Source organism: Globicephala melas, chromosome 11 (assembly GCF_963455315.2).
Source record: "Globicephala melas chromosome 11, mGloMel1.2, whole genome shotgun sequence".
Taxonomy (NCBI): Eukaryota; Metazoa; Chordata; class Mammalia; order Artiodactyla; family Delphinidae; genus Globicephala; species Globicephala melas.
The window spans coordinates 2,818,622-2,838,052 of record NC_083324.2 but is presented as its reverse complement, the minus strand read 5'-3'; the positions used below and the strand labels follow the sequence as shown (position 1 = coordinate 2,838,052).

Sequence of the window (19,431 nt, the reverse complement as noted above, 5' to 3'; positions counted from 1 at the left end):
TTTTCATTTGCATACAGCCCTGCAAATTAGGCAGCTGGTCCTGCATGTGCCCCTGCCCATGTGGGTGAAACTTCTGGAAGCCCCAGGATGCCTTCTGCTCCAGGAATGATCCCACATTCATCCCTCCCCTCACATCCGAACATGACAGAGATGCGGGGATTCTGACTGAAAAACCGAGCTCCAAGCGTAACCACTGAAATGGATGAACACAGGGTTTCCTGTCTCCATTTTCCAGGTTACGAGACCCAAGGAGGCCTCCCCCAGCCTCGGTCTTCTCGTCCTCAGAAGGCCGTGCTGGACCGCACTCGCCCCTGAGCTGGCTGGCACTCTCTCCTGTCGATCTCAACAGCCCGGAGACCTCAGCGGTGGGGTGGGGCCTGACTCTGAATGCTCTGCGCTTCGCAGTGAAGAAAGAGCTTTCCTGGGCCCCAGATGCTCTGTTTTGGGGGCTGGCCAGGCAGGAATGTAGATGATGGAGGTGGAGTGGGTGTGGGCGATAGGGTGTGGTGTGGGGAGTGGGACAGACCAGCTGGAGAGGCTGAGCCAGCCTCTCATCACCAGAGGGAGCAGGGCCCAGGCAGCGGGGTCTTCAGACTTTTGAACTTGCAAGCTGGATACACAGTATACTGCATTTCTTAATTTGAAATGATGGGAGCCAATGAAGGAACGTAAAATCAACATCGCCTGGGGAAAAAGCAAACCATAGTCCCCAGCAGATCAGGCCTTTGAGCGCCCAGTTTTCGTCCCCCGCCCTGTTCCCGGGTGTCTGCGCGGAACCAGGTCTTGCAGTTACCCTGACAAGGTGTTTACGGAGGGATTCAGACCCTCCCTGAGTCCCCCTCCGGCAGCGGTCGCCCAGTCACGTGCCGGGCTCCGCGTGTTCTGGCCTCTGGTCCAAGGCACGCGGACGGCAGCCAGGGCTTCAGAGCCGAGGCCGGCTGTGCGAGCGTCCACCTCCTCCACCCGGGACTTGGGGTCTCAGCATCTCGGCCGAGGGGCAAGGATGGGCACATGAAAGCTCACGGCCTGGGTTCCTTTCCCAGCACAGGGAGGTGGTGAGGGGGGAGTGAGCGACAGTCTCAGGAACCACCGTCTAAACCGTAAAGCACTTCCCCACGTGAGGGGTGACGGGTGCGCACAGGCAGGAGGTACAGCGGGAAGGACACGGCTCCCCCGAGAGGCCAGGGCTCACTCCTCACGGTCACGTGACCCTGGTTCTTTCAGCCTCGTTTCCCCTCCCTCCCTCCCTCCCTGCTGAATGGAGGCTGGAGGCTGCAGGCAGTGCTGCCTGCTCTGCAGGGGCTGGTGCATGTCCCCTGCCCCTGGCCCCGGGGGGTAACTCGGGTGCGCCCCTCTGCTCCTACAGGAAACACGTTCAGCACCCTGGCCGGGCTGGTCTTTGACTGGATGATCGTGAAGGACACAGAGGCCGACGGGTACTCGGACACCCACAACGCGCTCCGGTAAGAGGCGCCTGCCTTGGAAGGGAGGCGGGAAGGGGGTTGTCGCCGGCTCCACGTGGGCTGGGGGTTTCCATCATCATCATCCCCCTCGGCTCACACGGTTGTGCAGGAACCTTGCTGCTTGTGCAGCCCACGGGGGTGTGTTCTGTGGGACATCGTCGAGGAGGCTGGGCTGTCCAGCTGCCGAAGAGAAAGCTTGTGCCAGACAATGGGAGCTGTCCCGGGGTGCAGGCGAGGGGCGGGGTGCGGCCCCGCTGGGGGTGAGCTAACGGGGAGACAGTTCCGGCTGGGGTGACCTTCCTGCAGTGACCTCTTCCAGGCGCAGGAGGCTGCCTTCCCCAGCACGGGGGTGGGAAGTGGGCCTGCAGGCGGACTCCTTGTGAGACAGGCTCATTACCCATCTTGACTCAGCCAGTGCCCCCAACGGCCGTGTGGCTTCCGTCCCACTGTCCACGTGCCTTAGGTTGGTAAGGGGCGGAGCTACAATTTGAACTCAGACGTGTATAGCTTCTCACAGTGCAGTGTGGTAGCCATGAACCCTATCCTGGCTGTTTAAATTTAAACTAGGTACAGTGGAAAATTCAGATCCTTGATTGCACTGGCCACACGTCAAGGGCTCGTTAGCTGTGTGGCTGGTGTTACCACACACTGGACAGGGCAGACGTGGAGCATTTCCATCCCAGAGGGTCTGCTGGCCGGTGCTGGTGCAGACCCAAGGTCTGGGCTAATGTCCTCTGCTATGCTGCGTTGCCTCGTGCTGTATTAGAAAAATGTTAGAGTGTAGTCCCTTTTGGGGGAGGAAGACTTATTTTTTTTAAAGACTTTGCAGCAATTTTTAGCCTACAGAAAAGTTGCAAGTGTAGTGCAGAAAGTGGATTCCCCGAACCATCTGAGAGCAAGCTGCCGCCCTGGTCCCCGTAACCCCCAATTATTTTAATGTGCATTTACTGCCTCTGAGGACGTTTTCCTGCACGTTGAGAAGACGGTCATCACAATTAGGGAATTAACAGTGATGCCCACAGTCACAAGACCTTGTTCAAGTTTTGCCAGTTTATCCCAATTGTATCCTTTGTAGCAGAACATGACCCCCGGGGTCACCTGCCGCATGTCGGCCTGTCTCTCCTAGTCTCCGTCAGCGTGGAAGAGTTTCTCGTGAGCTCTGGAATTTCTGGGGTCTCAGTAAGCCAGGAATGTGGGCTTTAGGTCCAAAAGACCTGCATTCCGGTCCCGGCCTTGTGATGTCCTGCCTGTGGCCGTCATCAAGGACTGTGACCACCTGAGCACCAGCTTCCTCCTGCAGCAGATGGAGGTGTCACTGTGCCCACCCCTGAGGGTGGCAGGGTGGGCGAGCACGCTGACGGGGGTGAGAGCCCCTCTCTGGGCCCGGCACGTACTAGATGTTCAGGGGATGCTGGTTACCTGCCCCGCTCGCACCACCAAGCTTGTTTCCTGCCCTGACGGCCCCCGGAGCTTCCAAGCACCCGGCATGTAAGTCGAATGCCGACCGAAGTCCAAGGTGCTAAGGGGTGCTGGAAGCAGAGTGTCCTGGATTTTCATTAAATTCAGCGTGTGACACGTCGTAAAACTGGGCAAGGAAATAAATCACTGCGTAGTATAGCGCCCGGCAGATCTTGGGGAGGATGAAAGCGTGTCCGACTGACTGCTCTCATTCGGGTGGAACTGGAGGGCTTATCTGTAAATCACGGGCTGCCAGGGAGAGACTCAGGCTGGCCCCGCTTACCAGCCTGTGCTCTGGGGGTTCCACCCCATCCTGAATTCTCCCTCCCTTCTCCCCACAGCCTAACTCCAGGGAAGGTAGGATTTGATGTGATTCCCTGTTTCTAACACTGGAGGGCGTGGTCGTTGAACCATTTGCCAGATGCAGGAGCTGGCCAAGAAAGGGGGCTGGGACTCCTGGGGAGCCCTGAAGGGCCCTGGCTGGACCTGGGGTCCTGGGCCTGTTCTCAGCTTCCGTGAGCCTCACCTTTCACGTCTGTGAGACCAAAACATTTCGACTAAGTGGGCGGTCTTCAAATTTCAGTGCCTGCCTTTTATCATAATCACATTGGGAGTTTTATAAAATGCAGATCCCCAGGCTTCGTGCAGACCAAGGGCCGGGCCGGGGCCGAGAATCTGCATGTTTCACAGGGACGCTGACAATTCTGAGGTAGGACATTCCAGGGACAGGTTTCCAGGCAGCACCGTCTAGGTCAGCACCACTTACATGGGGTCTGGCACCACGCACAGGAGCTTCGGACAGTGAGTGCGTGAGGTTCCTGGGTTCCAGGCGTCAGGTCTGACCGCACGTTCCTTTTCCAGCATCCTGACCTTTTTGGAGTCCACGTACATCCCTCCCTCCTACATCTCAGAGATGGAGAAGGCGGCCAAGCAGGGGGACACCATCCTGGTGTCCGGGATGAAGACGGGGAGCTCCAAGCTGAAAGCGCGCATCCAGGAGGCCGTGTACAAGGTGGGCGCAGGCGGGCACCTGCGCTCCGGGGCGGGATCTGGACGACTGGTTCCCTCACATATTTAGTAGCAGAGAGGAGATGCCCTACCGGGAACGGTGTCTGGTGTGAGCCACGGCTTAGGAACAGGTGGCCGGGGCACCAGAGCCACCACCTCTGCAGTCACAAGGCATCTTCTCTCCTCAATTTCCAGGGAGGTCCGGGAGCAGTGGGGTTGGCATCAACTAGCTTATCTTCAGTGAGCTCCCCTGTCCCGCTGTAGAGACACATCCGAGCCTTTGGAACACCCAGCCATTTCACCCTGTGCCCCACCTTCAGCCCTGACACTGGTTGCCTGGTCCCACGTGTGGAGGGCTCGGACTCCGGACCCCCCCTCCCCCCGTCGTCTGGCCTCACCAGCACCTGCTTCTCCATCAAAGCCCCATTTTGGGAGTAGAGGTGGGGCAGGGGCAGAAAGGACAGCGAGAAGTGGGTTTAGCCAAGGCCTGCTTCCTTCCTGGTTCTTGTGGGCTCAGGCCTGCCCTGCCTGGGCCTCCTTTTGAGCTGCAGACCTGGGGTCTTCCTCTTGTTTGCCTGGTTCCTGCAGCCCAAGCAGGAAGTTTGCGGTACACCTGCTGATTAATTTCTAAAGTGACGGATGGGAATTCACTGTCTTCAGCGGTTTGGCTGTAGTTTGGGAATCCTGGAGGGCTTTGGAAACGTGAGGCAGCCACGTTCGGCACAGTCCTGCAGCGTGCCTGGGACTGCAGTTAGCGCTTGGGGAGTTTGTCTTCTTGTGTCCTGGGCCCCGTGGGGGCACAGGGCTGGGCTGGGACCGGGCTCCCGCTGAGCTGCAAAGGCGGCCTTGTCCTGCCTGTGGAAAGCACCCACCTCGCAGCCCGGCCCAAGGTGGGTGCTCTGTGTGGTGGTTTTTTCTTTTTAATGTATCAAAGATATCATTTAACTTATTGGTTTTTTCTGTTGAGGTATAGCTGACATACAACATTATAGTAGTTTCAGGTGTACAACATAATGATTCGATATTTGTATGTACTGCAAAATGATCATAAGTCTAGTTAACATTTGTCACTATATGTAGTTACGGAGTATATTTTTCTTGTGATAGCAACTTTTAAGATCTATGCTGTGAGCAACTTTCAGATGTGCAGTACAGTATTGTTAATTATAGTCGGCATGCTATACAGGACATCCCAGGGCTTATTTATTTTATAACTGGAAGTTGGTACTTTTTGACCCTCTTCACCCATTTTGCCCACCCCTTTTTTGCCAACCACTAATCTGTTCTCTGTGTCTGTGAGCTTGGGTGTTTTGTTGTGTTTTAGATTCCACATGTGAGACCATATGTTATTTGTCTTTCTCTGTCCCGAAGGGGAGGATCTCAGTCAGCACCTAGATCCAGACCCAGACTGGTTAGAAGCCAGGCCCTCAGACAACAGCTTTTTTTTTTCTAATTAATTATTTTTTTTAGATTTTAACTTATTATTTATTTATTTATTTTGGGGCCGCTGTCGGGGTCTTAGTTGCAGCGCACAGGCTTCTCTCTCGTTGTGGCGTGCGGGTTTTCTCTTCTCTAGTTGTGGCGCGTGGGTTCCAGAGCACGTGGGCTCTGTACTTTGGGCACACAGGCTCTCTAGTTGAGGCTCACGGGCTTCGTTGCCCTGCGGCACGTGGGATGTTAGTTCCCTGACCAGGGATCGAACCCGCGTCCCCTGCATTGGAAGGCGGATTCTTTACCACTGGACCACCAGGGAAGTCCCCAGACAACAGCTTTTAAAGGACGCGCATATGTACAGTCCTCTGGGGTTGTGAGCAGAGCCTCCCTGGCCCCCAGAGCCAGGGGATCTGGAGGTGTCTCCTGGGCGGCAGTCACAAGAATCGGGCCTCCAGACAAGGGTGCAGGCTCCCGTCTGGGAGATGCCACGAGCTGTAGTGAGGCAATGGGGGTACAAAGATAATGTCCCCAGCCTACGTTCCCCGAGAGCCCCTCTGTAGACCCTACATGTGACAAGCCTACCCTCCAGGCCAAAGCCTCTTTCCAGCAGGTAGGCCTCTTCCACCTAATGGCTGGGGGGTGTCAGTCAGCTGTGTGTGCAGTGTCGGGGTTCGTAGCCCAAGCACTGTCTCTGATTGATGGTCCTGTGGGGCCCAGGGGCCCCCAGGGCCAGGTGATCCAGGGGCATCCCCTGGGCGGCAGCCGCAAAACCCAGGGCACCAGGTGTAAGAGCTGGGGTCCTAGACATGATAAGAGCCCCCCTCCTAGAGATGCTGGTGCTCTGGAGTGGGGCGGAGGGAGGGCATGAAAGTATGTCCCTCCAACCCCCAAGGCCTCAGGAAGGGTTTACTGTCAGCCCTTAGATGTGTGTTTAATTAGAAGCCACCCCTCAGGTGCAGCTGTGATGATTAGCTAATGGGCCTCTTTCCAGAAAGATCGGGTTTCTCTGCTGTGCCCTGGGGCTAGTAGCTGATTAAGAACTCTTTCTCCGTTGGTTCCGGTCCTGCGGGACCCAAGAGCCCAAGGCTGGGCACCAGAGACGGGCATGGAGACACGTTCTCTGGCAGCAGCTTCCAGAGTCAGGGCACCAGAGGCGGGTATATACTCCTTCTGTAAGAAACAGGCGCGCTCAAGTGAGGAGAGGGGCTGTGACGGTGCCCTCCCCGCCCCCGCTTCCTGAGAGCCCTCTGTGGGCCCCTCTGCCCAGGCAGATAAGCCTCTTTCTCAGAAAGCCCCGCGTGTGTCGGTCTGCTATCTGTGCAGTGCCCTAGGGGTGGTGTCCCGCCAAGAATAGTCTCTCCAATCGTCAGGGTCCTGTGGGATGCATGAGTACGGCCCCCAGCACGGGCCTTTGGGGCTTTTGTGGGTGGAGCCCCTGGGCCCCTAGTGGCCTCTGTATCCGTAGCCATCACTCCTGACTCGGTATACTTTGGCAATGACCTCTAAATGGCTGCCTGCTGTACCACAGGGCTCCCCTGGGCTTCTGGGGTGTCCAGAGGTGCTGCCTTGTGTTCTCACCCTACCCTCCCTGTGCCCACATGAGCAGACTGGAAAGTTCTAAACACCCTTTCTCTTGCTCACACTGAACCCTACTCCGGGCTCACCTCACCTTTCCTCTCTTCCTCGTGCTAAGAACGTCCGCCCCGCGGAGGTCAGGCTCCTGATTTTGGAGAACATCCTTCTGAACCCAGCTTACGACGTCTACCTCATGGTGGGGACATCCATCCGCTACAAGGTGCAGAAGATCAGGCAAGGGAAGATTACAGGTGGGTCACCAGCTCAGCTCGGTACTCATGGCAACGCCTCCCCTTCTTTATCGCGGTGAAATAGGCCTAACCTAAAATTTACCATTTTAACTACTTTTAAGTGTTAATTTTAGTGACGTTGATTACATTCGCATTTTGTGCAACCATTACCACCATCCATTGCCAGAATTTTCTCATGTTCCCAGACTGAAACCCTGTGCCCATCAAACACTGACTCCCCATCCCCCTTCCCCAGACCCTGACAACCACCCTCGTACTTTCTGTTCTATGAATCTGACTGTCCTCGGGACCTCGTATAAGTGGAATCATGTAGTATTGGTCCTTCTGTGTCTGGCTTATTTCACTGAGCTGAATGTCCTCAAGATTCCTCCATGTTGTAGCAGGTGTCAGAATCTCCTTCCTTTTCATGGCCAAATAAGATTCCATTGTCTGTATAGACCAGGTTTTAGACACTCAGCCATTGATGGATGCTCGATTTGCTTCCTCCTCTTGGCTGTTGTAAATAGTGCTACTATGAACATAGGTGTACAAATATCTCTTCGAGACCCTGCTTTCCATCTTTTTGGGTTTATATCCCTTTGTTTTAAGAATGTCCGAAGCCATGAGCTTCACGTTGGACTGGGTTTTGCCAGTGGGTCTGCCACTGACTGCTGGGCAGCCTTGGCAAGACACTCCTCCCTTTTGGGCCTCAGTTTCTCTCTTGGAGCCCTCAAAGCCTTTCTGCCTGTGCTGAGGGCAGAATGAATTAATGGGCGTGGAATTTTTCTGGAAATTCTAAAGTGCCGTGTACATGTGATACATTTTCAGTGGTGAGTGTTCTTAATGCAGCACCAAGCCTCCTAAGAATTACTGTCGTTATCATCTTTTTGTTTAGTTTACACACATTTCTTGGTCAGAGCACAGGTCATCTAGTGTCTCGGGTATAAGAGTGTCCCATTCTAGGCCCGAGCGCTTGGACGCATGTCTGGGCAGGTGCTTCCCCGGTTGCTGGCTGCTCTGTCTGTACTACAGGGCATCAGTTAGGAAGCGTGTCGATGCCTCAGCATCCGAGCAGCCTGGGCTTCGTCCATAGTTGGGTCTGAAAGTCTGAGGGCAGTGGGTCTGGTCAGTCATTACTGTGTGGCAGGGCGCTGCAGCCCTGGGGAGGCCTCAGAACCGAGGACAGGCCCCGAGGCCTGGTTCTCTCCCACACGGGGTGCCCTGCTGAAGGGCAGTAGACTGAGGGTTCCAAGTGTCTCCGTGTGCTGGGCGTGCAGCGTCCCGCTCTTTAGCCCCTGTCACCATGCAGGCGGGCTGTGTACGTAGCTGGGCTGGGGGTCCTGGCCAGAGCCTGGCGTGCACCGGAGACTTTAGGGCTGCAGAGTCTAAAAGCAAAGGGACGAACCTGGGTGTGGCTTTCTGAGACCCTTAAAGGGGAGATGGCTCAGCGGTGGAGCTCTCAGGACCCTGCCCCTGCGTCCTCAGGGGGAACGCAGTGGAGACAAGTTGAAAGACCAGAGGGCACCCACAGGGGCTTCTCAGAAATACCGTCTCCACCAGAGCACTGTCTTGAACACATTGTGGCCTGATGGAGACAGTCTGGAACATCTGACTGTCATGAGAGTTTCCTAGGTGTTGTGCTTTTCACATTATGACTCAGCGACTCTGTGAGGTGGGTTGCATTAATACCCTGTTTTACGGACGAAGAAACCAAGGCACAGAATGCCTGATAGTCACAAAGCTGTCAGGTCCTTGGCCTTAATCAGTCCTGCAGGGTCATGTGGTGCTGGGCCCCAGAGGAGCACAGGAAAGGCTTTCTGTTCTCCCAGGGCAGGGCCGGTGGCCCCTTTGTGAGGGCAGATGAGGGCGGGGAGCTGTGCCCCCACCAGGGAGGTTAGAGGGGATTTAATAAAGAGGGATTCTGAGCTTACCCTTTGGTGCATGGCCCAGATGGACAGCACATCCCAAGACACCCAGAGAACGTTGGGGTTTGCTCACTGACCTACGGTAGAAGTCAAAGAATGGGGCACATGAAAGATACCCCCGGACAGGAAGTAGTTAAGCTGCCTCTCTTGCATCTGTGTGGTAATGAGATGGAAAACGCCTCCAGAAATAAGCACACCTACGTGACTCATGGTAACGGGTGCCACAGGGCTGGAGTGGGTTCCAGACAGATGCTCTAGGGGAACAGATGGGGGAGGAGCCTGCAAAGGTCCACCGGGAACACGACATCGGGTGGAAGCTCACTGTCCATTTGTTTTGATGGGTTGTGTTGTTTTGTTTTGTTTTTTAATTGAGATACAGTTCCCATCACTGTCATTTTTAACTGGCTGCTAGACAGGAAAGTCAGGGCATGACACCATTACAGGGAACATGAATTTTGGCAAGCCCCTGTCTTGCACGGCAGAAGGTTCAGAGAATTACAGGTGAGAGGGCAGTTACCCCAAATTAGTTCTTCACATTTTCTTTCAGTCTTTCTTCCTTAAACATGTAATGTTCCTTCTTGCCTTCCATACTTTTGCTTCCCGACGTCTGCCTTCTGTTAAGTAGGGGCTTCCTTTCTCTCGGGCCCGTTTACGGAGCCCCTACTCTGTACTGCGGGCACTGCTGGGGGGCTGCAGTGGTCAGGGGGCTGCCCGGGTTCCTCCCGCCTGGAGCTCCAGTGATGACCTGCAGACACCCCCGCCAGTGGGGCAGGCGAGGGAAGAGAGGGGCCTGGAGGAGGGGTGTCTGTGAGGCCATGGGCAGCGTTCCCAGCACAGAGAGGGGGCACAGCCTTCTCCCCTTGCTGCTCGCTGCCTGGTGCTGGTGCTGTAGATGTGCCCGGCCCAGTAACCAACCTATTAGACCGAACAAGATGTGGGGAGGACGAGCTGGCTGAGGGAGTCGATGTCTGAAAAGAACTCGGGTGACGGGAATGCTGGAAATTACTGGGATAAATTGTGCTGAGGTTGGAAAAAGGACGGGTGTGGGACAGGGGTTCCTGCGTCCAAGCCTCAGCTGGTAAAGGACCCATCGCACCCTGAGCCGTGGCCTCCCAGGGCGAGTGCATGCTGGGCTGCCTGATGGGCTGGGCTTGGAGGCAGGGCAGTGGGCTCCTTGTCATTCTGGGCTCGGACCCTCCGCCCCCGGAGCTCCATGGTCCTCCCCGGACCCTGCATGGGGTGGGAGTGGGGGTTCTGACAATCAGAAGCACATCTGGGGGGTCAGCCAGGGTCGGGAGGGGTCAGAGACCGGGTCTCCTAGGAGAACGTGGGCCTCCTGGCCATGGAAGGGCAGCCTACAGGATGACCCGTTACCCTCAGCGGGTGATAGCAGGGCTGGATTGGGGCCCCAGGAGCAGCCTTCCTCTGCCTGTGGACAGACGGGGACCTTTCACATCCACAAAGGCTTCCTTGTTCAGTGCCTCTGAGAAGTAATGAGGTCCTGCAATACAAGAGGTGTTGAAGGGCTTCCCTGGTGGCGCAGCTGTTGAGAGTCCGCCTGCCGATGCAGGGGACAGGGGTTCGTGCCCCGGTCCGGGAAGATCCCACATGCCGCGGAGCGGCTGGGCCCGTGAGCCATGGCCGCTGAGCCTGCGCGTCCGGAGCCTGTGCTCCGCAACAGGAGAGGCCACAACGGTGAGAGGCCCACGTACCGCAAAAAACAAAAAAGAGGTGTTGAAGGGGTCCGCCAGACAGGCCCTTCTCTTATCGCCTTCGGGCTTTGTAAATAGGGCTACATCACGTGGTGCAAGGTGCGTCCAGAGTCGGTCTGTTTATTTCCTGAAAGGGCCTTTTTCATTTGCAGAATGTTACACAAGGGAGGACACTAGTGCTTCCTGCAGCAGCACCGAGTAATGCTGCTCTCTGAGCAGTGGCGTTACCTTATTATTTTATTATGACGTGTGTCCTTGATGCACTGCTGCTGTGTTCTGATCACTGGGTACATCGTCTACAAGAGTCTCAACCCAGCATGGCTGGGCTTCCCCATTAGAGACCAGGAAGTGGGTTGTGTGGACTGGAAGGGCTTCTCAGTTCCAGCAAGTGCCTGTGGAAATGCAGAGTGCTGGCTGCCCCCCAACACCCCTCGTCCCCCATCCCCCGAGTTTGGTTCAGCAGGTCTGGCATGGGGCCAGTTATTTGCAGTTTCCCAGGTGATGCTGGTGGCCCAGGGAACACACTTTGAGAACCCTCTGTTCCAGGGCACATTCTTGGGGACTTACTGGAACACACAACAGATACCCTGGGACAAGAGGTGGGCAAGTTGCCCCCCTTTCAGAATGCCTGGGAGTTTTGAAGGATGTTCTAGCTGAAACTCCTCCAGGATCCTTGTCCTGGGTGCCTCCCATGGCAGTCCCTGCCTGGGACCCCAGTGGTGAGCAGGGAAGCTGTCTGTGGTCCCTGCATCCTGTCCCTGTCTCATGCAAGAGGGCTGGAACGGGGCCACCTATGCAGGCACAGCGAGTGGGTTATTTGGAAACCCCCAAAGGACGCCTAGGTCCAGTGAGCCCCACCCTGGGCCCCTCGATGCAGAAGCCGACCTCACTTGCTTCCGTGATGAACAGGAAACGGTCTGATGTCGGTATCCGGCCAGCAGCTGGCAGTTTGAGTCACAGGCTGCGCTTAATTTTAAAAAAGAAAGGTGCTCATGGCATCCACAAAAAAGTGATTGCCTCTGAAAATTCATGGAGAGTGTCAGCTTTGTCCCCAGCCATGGAGAATAATATTAAAATTTAAAGCACTGAAAAAAAATGAAGCGAAAAAATCAAGCAGCTGTACTGACAGCAGGGTCCAGGGATTGGGGTGGGGAAGGAGGCGACACTGACTTTTAACATCTCCTGTTTTTGCTCTCTCTCCCCTCTCTGTTCTGCTTTGTTTCTGGGTGACCAGAACTCTCAATGCCCTCCGATCAGTACGAGCTACAGCTTCAGAACAACGTCTGGGGCCCCGAGGGAGACCCGGGCCGGCCCGTGGCGGTCTTGGCCCAGGACACATCGTTGGTCACCGCAGTGCAGCTGGGACAGAGCAACCTAGTCCTCGGCCACAGGAGTATCCTTTTCCCGGGCAGCGCACACGCATCTGCGTGTCTTGCACAGGAGATGTGCTGTTTGGAAGTCAAGTCACTTTTCTCCCTGAAAGCTTGGCGAGGCTAAAAATAGCCCCGTTTTCCCTCAAGGTCTGAAAATCAGAAAGGACCAAAATCTCACCCCAGCTGAGCGGAAACGCTCACCTCTGGGGAGACTTGCTTTAGAGGTTTTGAGGTGAGGGGTGGTGGCCGGAGAGGAGCCCCAACCCCGCCTCCGGAACCTTCTCTGGTCTCATCTGAGGGGCCTGGCCGAGGCCGTTTCCGTGTGGGTTGTCATGTGTCCCCAACTTGTTTGCATGCCCTGGGTGGTCTCCAGGGTCCTTGCAGAGGTCCCCCTTTTGGAGTGGAGGAAGTGCCCTGTGGCCGCTGAGTCTGGAAACGGCCTGTGCTGTGCGTGGCCTCAGGCCGGGACCTTCCCATCCCCTCTTCTCACGTGATGTTGATGATAACGAAGCTGTGGGAGCCAAACCGACGCCTGCCAGCTGGTTTATTTGTTCCTTAATTCAGAATCCAGGTATCCGCATGCAGGGCGCTTCCCGGTTACCCAATAGCACCATCTACGTGGTGGAACCCGGGTACCTGGGTGAGTGGGCATCCTGGGTCGTTTGTGATCACAGGAGTTAAAAAGTCACATAAAAGTAACAGCCCCCCAGGAAATGCTTCACTCTGGCCAGCTCTGCCAGCGGGGAGGCCGGGGACATCAGTGCCACCCTGCCCTTTCTGGGGCTGCCCCTCCAGCCCTTCCCCTGTCTGTGCACAGAATAAGCAGAGGGTAGACCAAGGTCGGCTGGTGGCCAGCTCTGCAGGGAGAGAAACAGGATAGGGTAGAGTGGGGGAGGGCTGTGTCTTCTGGTTTTATACCAGGGCTCTGCCCAGACCTCACCATGGCTATGGACGTTTGGAAGATGCCTTGGTGGAAGAGAGGGTGAGGCTTGAGGCCGAGACAGGAGGGGAGGAGTCCACAGCCCTGGAGGACCCGGACGGGCACAGCCAGGGCCCAGGAGCTGCCGTAGAGACGACCCCTGGAAAGATGTCTGGACACACGTGTTACCTGGGCCTGAGCCGCCTCTCCTGTTGGGCGCCCTGAGGTGGTTCGGGTGAGAGAGCTGTTGGCTGATACCCAGCAGCCCCCTGGTCCTCTTGTTGGCTGCTGAGTGAGGCTGCTGTTGGGTGAGACCCACGCTGACACGTAGTGACCTCGGGCAGGGTGGCCCTGTGTGTCTTGGGAGCGCCGTCTGCTCAGAACCCTTGGTACCTTCCGTCTGTCTGGCACGTGCAGGGCACTGGAGTCTGGAGGAGGGAAGTGGGGGCCTTGTGCTTGTTTTTGCAGGGAGAGACCACTGCAAACAGATGGTGACAGGACAGTGGTAAAGAGTTAGTAAACGTGAGTGCAGCGGAAGGGCTTCTGGGAGATGGTGCTCGAGGCAGGCGTTTTCCCAGAAGCTGCTCTTGTGCGGGTTCGCTATCCTGGCAGAGGCACAGCTCAGGCGATGGTGTGGAGGTGGGCAGCACGTGACGTTGCAGGGGTCAGCCAGCAGCTGGCGGCATCGTGTGTGGGAACAGAGCTGGAGGCCTGGGAGGGCAGGGCCGGCTCACAGGGAGAGCGCTGAGTGTAGACCTACGGTGGATTCAGGGTATGGACTCACTATGGATTCAGGGTGTAGACCTACTGTGCACTCAGAGCGTAGACCTACTGTGCGTTCAGAGTGCAGACTCACTGTGGATTCAGAGCATAGATCTACTCTAGATTCAGAGCTCAGACTCACAGTGGACTCAGAGTGTAGACCTACTGTGGATTCAGAGTGTTGTCTCACTGTGGGTCAGAGCCACCGTGGATAGGGTCAAGTGTGAATGGCCTGGGGCAGCTGGTGGGGAATGTTTGGTCCTGGTGCATCTGAGGTCAGCTCAGGTTCTGAGGGCTCAGGCCTGATATGGGCATTAGATCTCACCGTCACGCACAGCTGGTTCCTCCCCCGACGAGTGCAGAAGAGCGGCCTTGGGGCCTCGGTGCTGACCAGGCCTAGTGCCGTCCTCTCCCTCAGCCACAGGCCCCCGTGGCTTCAGCGCTGAGGCTCTGTGCCTGCCTGTTTTGTAGGGTTCACAGTCCACCCTGGTGGCAGGTGGGTGCTCGAGACCGGCCGCCTGTACGAAATCACCGTCGAAGTGCTTGACAAGTCCGGCAACAAGGTCTACCTGTCGGATGTGAGTCCCGCTTCGGGCCTGATGGGGTTGGGGGGTGGGGTGCCTCTCCTGGAGCAGCTGCCCAACGAGCAGCCCCCAAACACAGGGGGCCCTGAGCAGGCAGGCTGAGTTGCGGTGCTTCCTAGCGGTGCGGCTGGGTCCATGGAAGACAGTGTCGTGGGACCCCTCGGGCGTCTCAAGAGCCTGTCAGCCTGTGCGTCTGCACCAGGGGCCCCGCTTCCTACAGGGCTGGAGCTGGGAGAGGAGGCCCCTGGCAGCAGGGTCACAAAGGCCCGCTGCCCTCCTGCCCCTCCTCATTAGCCCGGGGACCTCACAGCGCTGCAGAGCCTCAGGGCCAGGAATACCTGCAACCTGTCCGGAAGGCCCCTTGACTGAGGCCAAGCTCAGTCGCTTCCTGGCTCTGGAAAGAGCATCACAAATGGGCAGGTGGAAAGCAGTCTCGGCCGTGTTTGGTCCTTTGTGAGAAATTCCCAGGATCATGAGAATCTCCGACCTTCCTCGTGGGGTCTGAGGTTTCGAGGAGGGGGCGAGGTTCCCCTTCAGCCTCTCTGCCGAAGCCACTGCCTTCCTTGTGTTACTAGACAAAGACTCGGTCGATCACCATTTTGTGTGAAATTAGCTCTAAGGGCTTTTGATGTCCTTTTCTGTATTTGGTGGTTTCCTTGTTGGGACCGCAGGGTCTGAGAGCCAACAGTAGCCTTCGGGCTGGGGAGCGCCAGGTCCTTGGGTCACGAGGGGAGGGCAGCCTGGGAGGGGTCAGAGGTCAGAGGCCAGAGCACTCAGAGCTCAGATCCAGGGCCTGGCTGCTGTTTTGGGGCCACACGGCTTCTTTCCTGCGTCCCAACGTCCCTGAGTTGTCCTGGAAGCTCCTCTCACCTTCCTGCTTCACCTTCCAGAACATCCACATCGAAACCACGCTCCCTGCGGAGTTCTTTGAGGTTCTGGCTTCTTCCCAGAACGGGTCGTACCATCATGTCAGGGCGACAAAGAGGGGCCAGACAGCCATCGAGGCCGCCCTCACCTCTGTGGTGGACCAGGCAAGTTGGCGTCTCCCTCGGCCCCCCCAGCCCCCCCAGGACCTTCGCAGACGGAAATGTCAAACCAGGCTGGACATGAGCCCGGGGGAGTCGGGACCCCAAGTGTGCACTGCTGTCGTGGGCACCACGGGGGTCCCTCCTGCTCTGGGCTCACAGTGGTGTCTGGGGGTGGGGGGTTTGGCCTTTGCCTGTCCCCTGTCCCTGTGCTGGGCCAGAGCCCCTCTCCCTCTGCCCTTTGCTGGCCCCTGTAAAAGTGAGCCTGCACCTCTGGGCCTGGGGGTGGAATCCCTCGCCGGGAGCAGTGTCGGGCCCGTGTGTCCAGCCGTGCACTGACCAGGACCCACGAGCATCTCTTTGGCTGTTTTGGGTGCTTGGATTCTTCAAAGTTTTAAAATTTCCCCCTGTATTTAAAAGGCCAGTCGGTTTCGGTGGGAGCAGATTTTACTGACTGGAAGCTTGGCGTGGGTGTTCTTATCTTCCTACCCCACACAAGCCTCTCCCGGACCTGGCAGTGGCAGAAACGGCCTGTGAACCAGGCAGAGATTCCTACCAAAGGGAGACTCCTACCGCTTCCGTTCTGGAGGATTTGGGCGAGTTGCTGTCACGCCCCATGACTAGATTTCCCCATCCGTAAACTGGGGATAACCACGTCCATCCCGTCAGGCGTGCTGTGAAGAGGCAGTCAAGCAGCATTTATTTGAATGGCTGTTGCAGAGCCACCAAACGCCGTCTCCATGGAGATGGAGAAGGCCGCAGGGTACCTGGCATCTTCCTTCCCACTCCCCCACAACTGAAAAATCTACCTGGGGACCAGTCCCCAGGGAGGGGCGGGGCCCTGCTTGAGTGCTGACCTGGTTGTCATGGTGGCATACGGCACCCTCCCCCCCTGCAGGATGGAGGTGTCCACACGTTGCGGGTGCCTGTGTGGAACCAGCAGGAGGTGGAAATCCATGTCCCCATCACCCTCTATCCAAGCATCTTGACGTTTCCCTGGCAACCAAAGACGGGCGCCTATCAGTACACGATAAAGGTAACCGTGAGACCCCATCTGGGTGCATTCCTTTGGGTGTCTCCATGGGGTTGGGGTTTTACGTCCATTCTGTTTCTACTATAATTACCTTCTAGTGGTCAGGAGAGAATTCAAAATCAGAGTCTTTATGCTTTCTATATTGTCTGAGGTTTCTATCACAGCAGTGTATTTTGGTAATTAGGAAAAAACCTTGAAAGATAGTAAAGAAAGCATGATAAAGAAAGTCCTGAACGTGGATTTAACTTCCACACGTTTCTTTTTGTAAAAAATTTTTGTTTTCTGGAAACAATGTAAAGATCTTCAGAGAAAAATTTGGAATTCGAGGGGAAGGCGTCTCCAACTCTGTCACATCTAAGGTGTTCTTGGTCTTTGTTGTTCACGTGGCCACTTGGCGTTAGTGGCAGGACCCGATGCCCGTCGGGGCTAGAGCCCATGTGGCCTGCTCCGTCCCATCAGTTTTTGCTCTCTCACGGCAGTGAGGACAGGTGTCCTGTGTGGGTACTGGGACCCACTGCCTCTTCACTCAGGTGTGTCACCTTCTTGGCCCCTCTAGGGTCCTGGGATGGTGGCCCCTGGTCTGGAAGCCTCTGGACTGTCCTTGACTTTATGGCAGATGACTCGAAGCGGGCAGGGGTCTATGTCAGGAGTGGGCTGGGAAGCCGAGTCCCGCACGCGGCTCTGGGGCACGGGTCTTCCCATTCCAGCCTGAGCTCGGGAGGTGCCCCTGGGTCCTGGGGCCACCGTCATGGGCATTTGCATACGCGCGTGTAAGCCACAAGGTCCCCAGAATATGAGGACCAGAAAGAGACAGGGTGGGGAGAGCGAGGGGCAGAGGCAGTGCCAGCCAGACGTTGGCTGATGCCACATGTCACCACGTGGTGGCGCGATGCCGACTGCGTGTGAGAGAGAGAGGGACCAAGGGACGGGCAGGTGGGCTGACCTGATGATGGTTTCCCTCCCCAGGCCCACGGTGGGAGTGGGAACTTCAGCTGGTCTTCCTCGAGCTCTGTGGTTGCCACGGTCACTGTCAAGGGCGTGATGACCACAGGCAGTGACACTGGACTCAGTGTGATCCAGGCACATGATGTGCAGAACCCGCTACATTTCGGTGAGATGAAGGTAAGACCTTGGGCCAGGTCGGCCGCGGGGAGGCTCGGGTGGTGGTCTGCAGCCACCATCTTAACCAGCCTCAGGCTTAATTCAGAAACACCCTTTCGCCCTCGGTCTTGCACTTGGCTTTGGTGGTGATGGTGAGGGCATTGGGTGTCAGGTCTAGCCCTGCCCCTGAGCTCATGGCCAATTCAGGGACATGGTCGTCCCATCCCACACCAGGCAGGGATGGAACCAGCCGGGTTTCTGGAAGGGAGACCAGAGGACACAGAGACACGAGGTATTCAAAGGAGTCATTCTAGAAGATACCCCCAACCTGAAAGCTATGAATCTCCAAGTTGGAAGGGCCACTGGGCGTTGGGTTGTAAATTCACAGTGAAGGGAAAGCTCCCAGACTCCAAGAGACTGGCCCCATTCCTTTCCTCTGACTCCTGTTCAGGTCCAAGTCGGGAGTCCCTGCACGGGGCCCCTACACCTGGTGTTCGTCCCAAGTGACATGGGACCATCTCAGCAAAGGCCGAAGGTGGGTGTGGCCACCTGCAGCCGAACCTCTGCCAGCCCCACCTGGTGGCCTCCGGACCCCAACTCTTTCCTGACCGACTGACCCTGATCTCAGCCTGTTTTATTACCTCATTTAGGGCTGACATGAAAGCTCCGTATGCAGCGCGTCCATCCCCAACCTTCTCCTACACTGTTTGGGACATTGACGTACAGGCTTTTCTCCTCTTTTTATCTCGATCCACACGCACCTACCTAAAGATCCATGTAACTCGTGTAAGGAGGGTTGTAACTGAGACCCCTTAACTGCAGCACAATTGTCAAGTATTTGGATAATCTGTGACCAGGTTGCCCCCTCCCTTGCCCCCAAGCTTCTTTATCGCAGTACATGTGCCCCTCTCACCTGGCTGCTCAGCCCAGAGCCTGAGGACAGTTCCTGAGCATGTGTAGTGGTCAGAACCTGGCTTCCAGGGCCACTGCCTGGTCCAGACACCACCGTGCTCCAGCCGGGCAGGCTCTTAACCTCCCGGGCCAGGTTCCTCATCAGGCAGACAGGTTGATAATAGAACCTTCTTAACAAGGAAGCTGAGAGGATGGGATGAGTTCATTCTGTTCTTGGAACAGAGCCTAGTGTGTGAAAAGTTTGTGTGGTGTAAGTATTAGTGTTGTTGTCGGTGATGCCCCTCTCACCCTGCACACTCACCTTCTTCATGTTCATCCAATGTGCTGAGCCGTATGTGCCTCAGGACCTTTGCACGGACCGTGTCGTCTTCCCAGACCTTTGTCTGGCTGCCTCTGACATGGCTCCCAGGTCTGAGCTTCTACAGCACCCTCCCAGGGAGGCCTTCCCTGACGGCTCTGTCCTGAAGGTCTCCCTGCCCCCAGTACACACCATCGTGTCCCCCAAGCTCAGGCTTCTCACCGATGGGTCCTCAGTGCTCAGACACAAGGTCTCAGGAAAGCTGAGCAGCGGCTCTTCCTCCTCCGAGGAGCCTGCCAACCATGCACGCCCCTGTCCTCCAGGTGTACGTGATTGAGCCCAGCGGCATGGAGTTCGCCCCGTGCCCCGTGGAGGCCAGCATGGGCCAGAGCCTGGAGCTGCCCCTGAGGATCCACGGCCTCATGCCCGGTGGGGCTGACGAGGTGGTCACGCTGAGCGACTGCTCCCACTTCGACTTGGCGGTGGAGATGGAGAACCAGGGCGTGTTCCAGCCGCTCCCAGGTAAAGCAGCGCTGTGAGCGGCTGCCGGACGGCAGGGTCGGGGCCGACGGCCTGGGTTCTCAGCGTGGGCTGCCCTAGATTCCTAATTCAGGGGCTG

General features: G+C 56.7%; 1 protein-coding gene across 1 annotated transcript in view; it reads left to right on the top strand.

Annotated features, from left to right (window-relative positions):
- The window catches only part of NUP210 (nucleoporin 210), a 100,000-nt gene that overhangs the window by 17,693 nt on the left and 62,876 nt on the right, over window positions 1-19,431 (top strand). Inside the window, exons 4-13 of the mRNA XM_030849519.3 lie at window positions 1,367-1,463; window positions 3,783-3,933; window positions 7,057-7,189; window positions 12,040-12,198; window positions 12,750-12,818; window positions 14,331-14,437; window positions 15,334-15,474; window positions 16,367-16,504; window positions 17,468-17,623; window positions 19,136-19,334. Of these exons, the coding sequence (XP_030705379.1) occupies window positions 1,367-1,463; window positions 3,783-3,933; window positions 7,057-7,189; window positions 12,040-12,198; window positions 12,750-12,818; window positions 14,331-14,437; window positions 15,334-15,474; window positions 16,367-16,504; window positions 17,468-17,623; window positions 19,136-19,334 (1,350 nt within the window). The remainder of the gene's footprint in view (window positions 1-1,366; window positions 1,464-3,782; window positions 3,934-7,056; window positions 7,190-12,039; window positions 12,199-12,749; window positions 12,819-14,330; window positions 14,438-15,333; window positions 15,475-16,366; window positions 16,505-17,467; window positions 17,624-19,135; window positions 19,335-19,431) is intronic.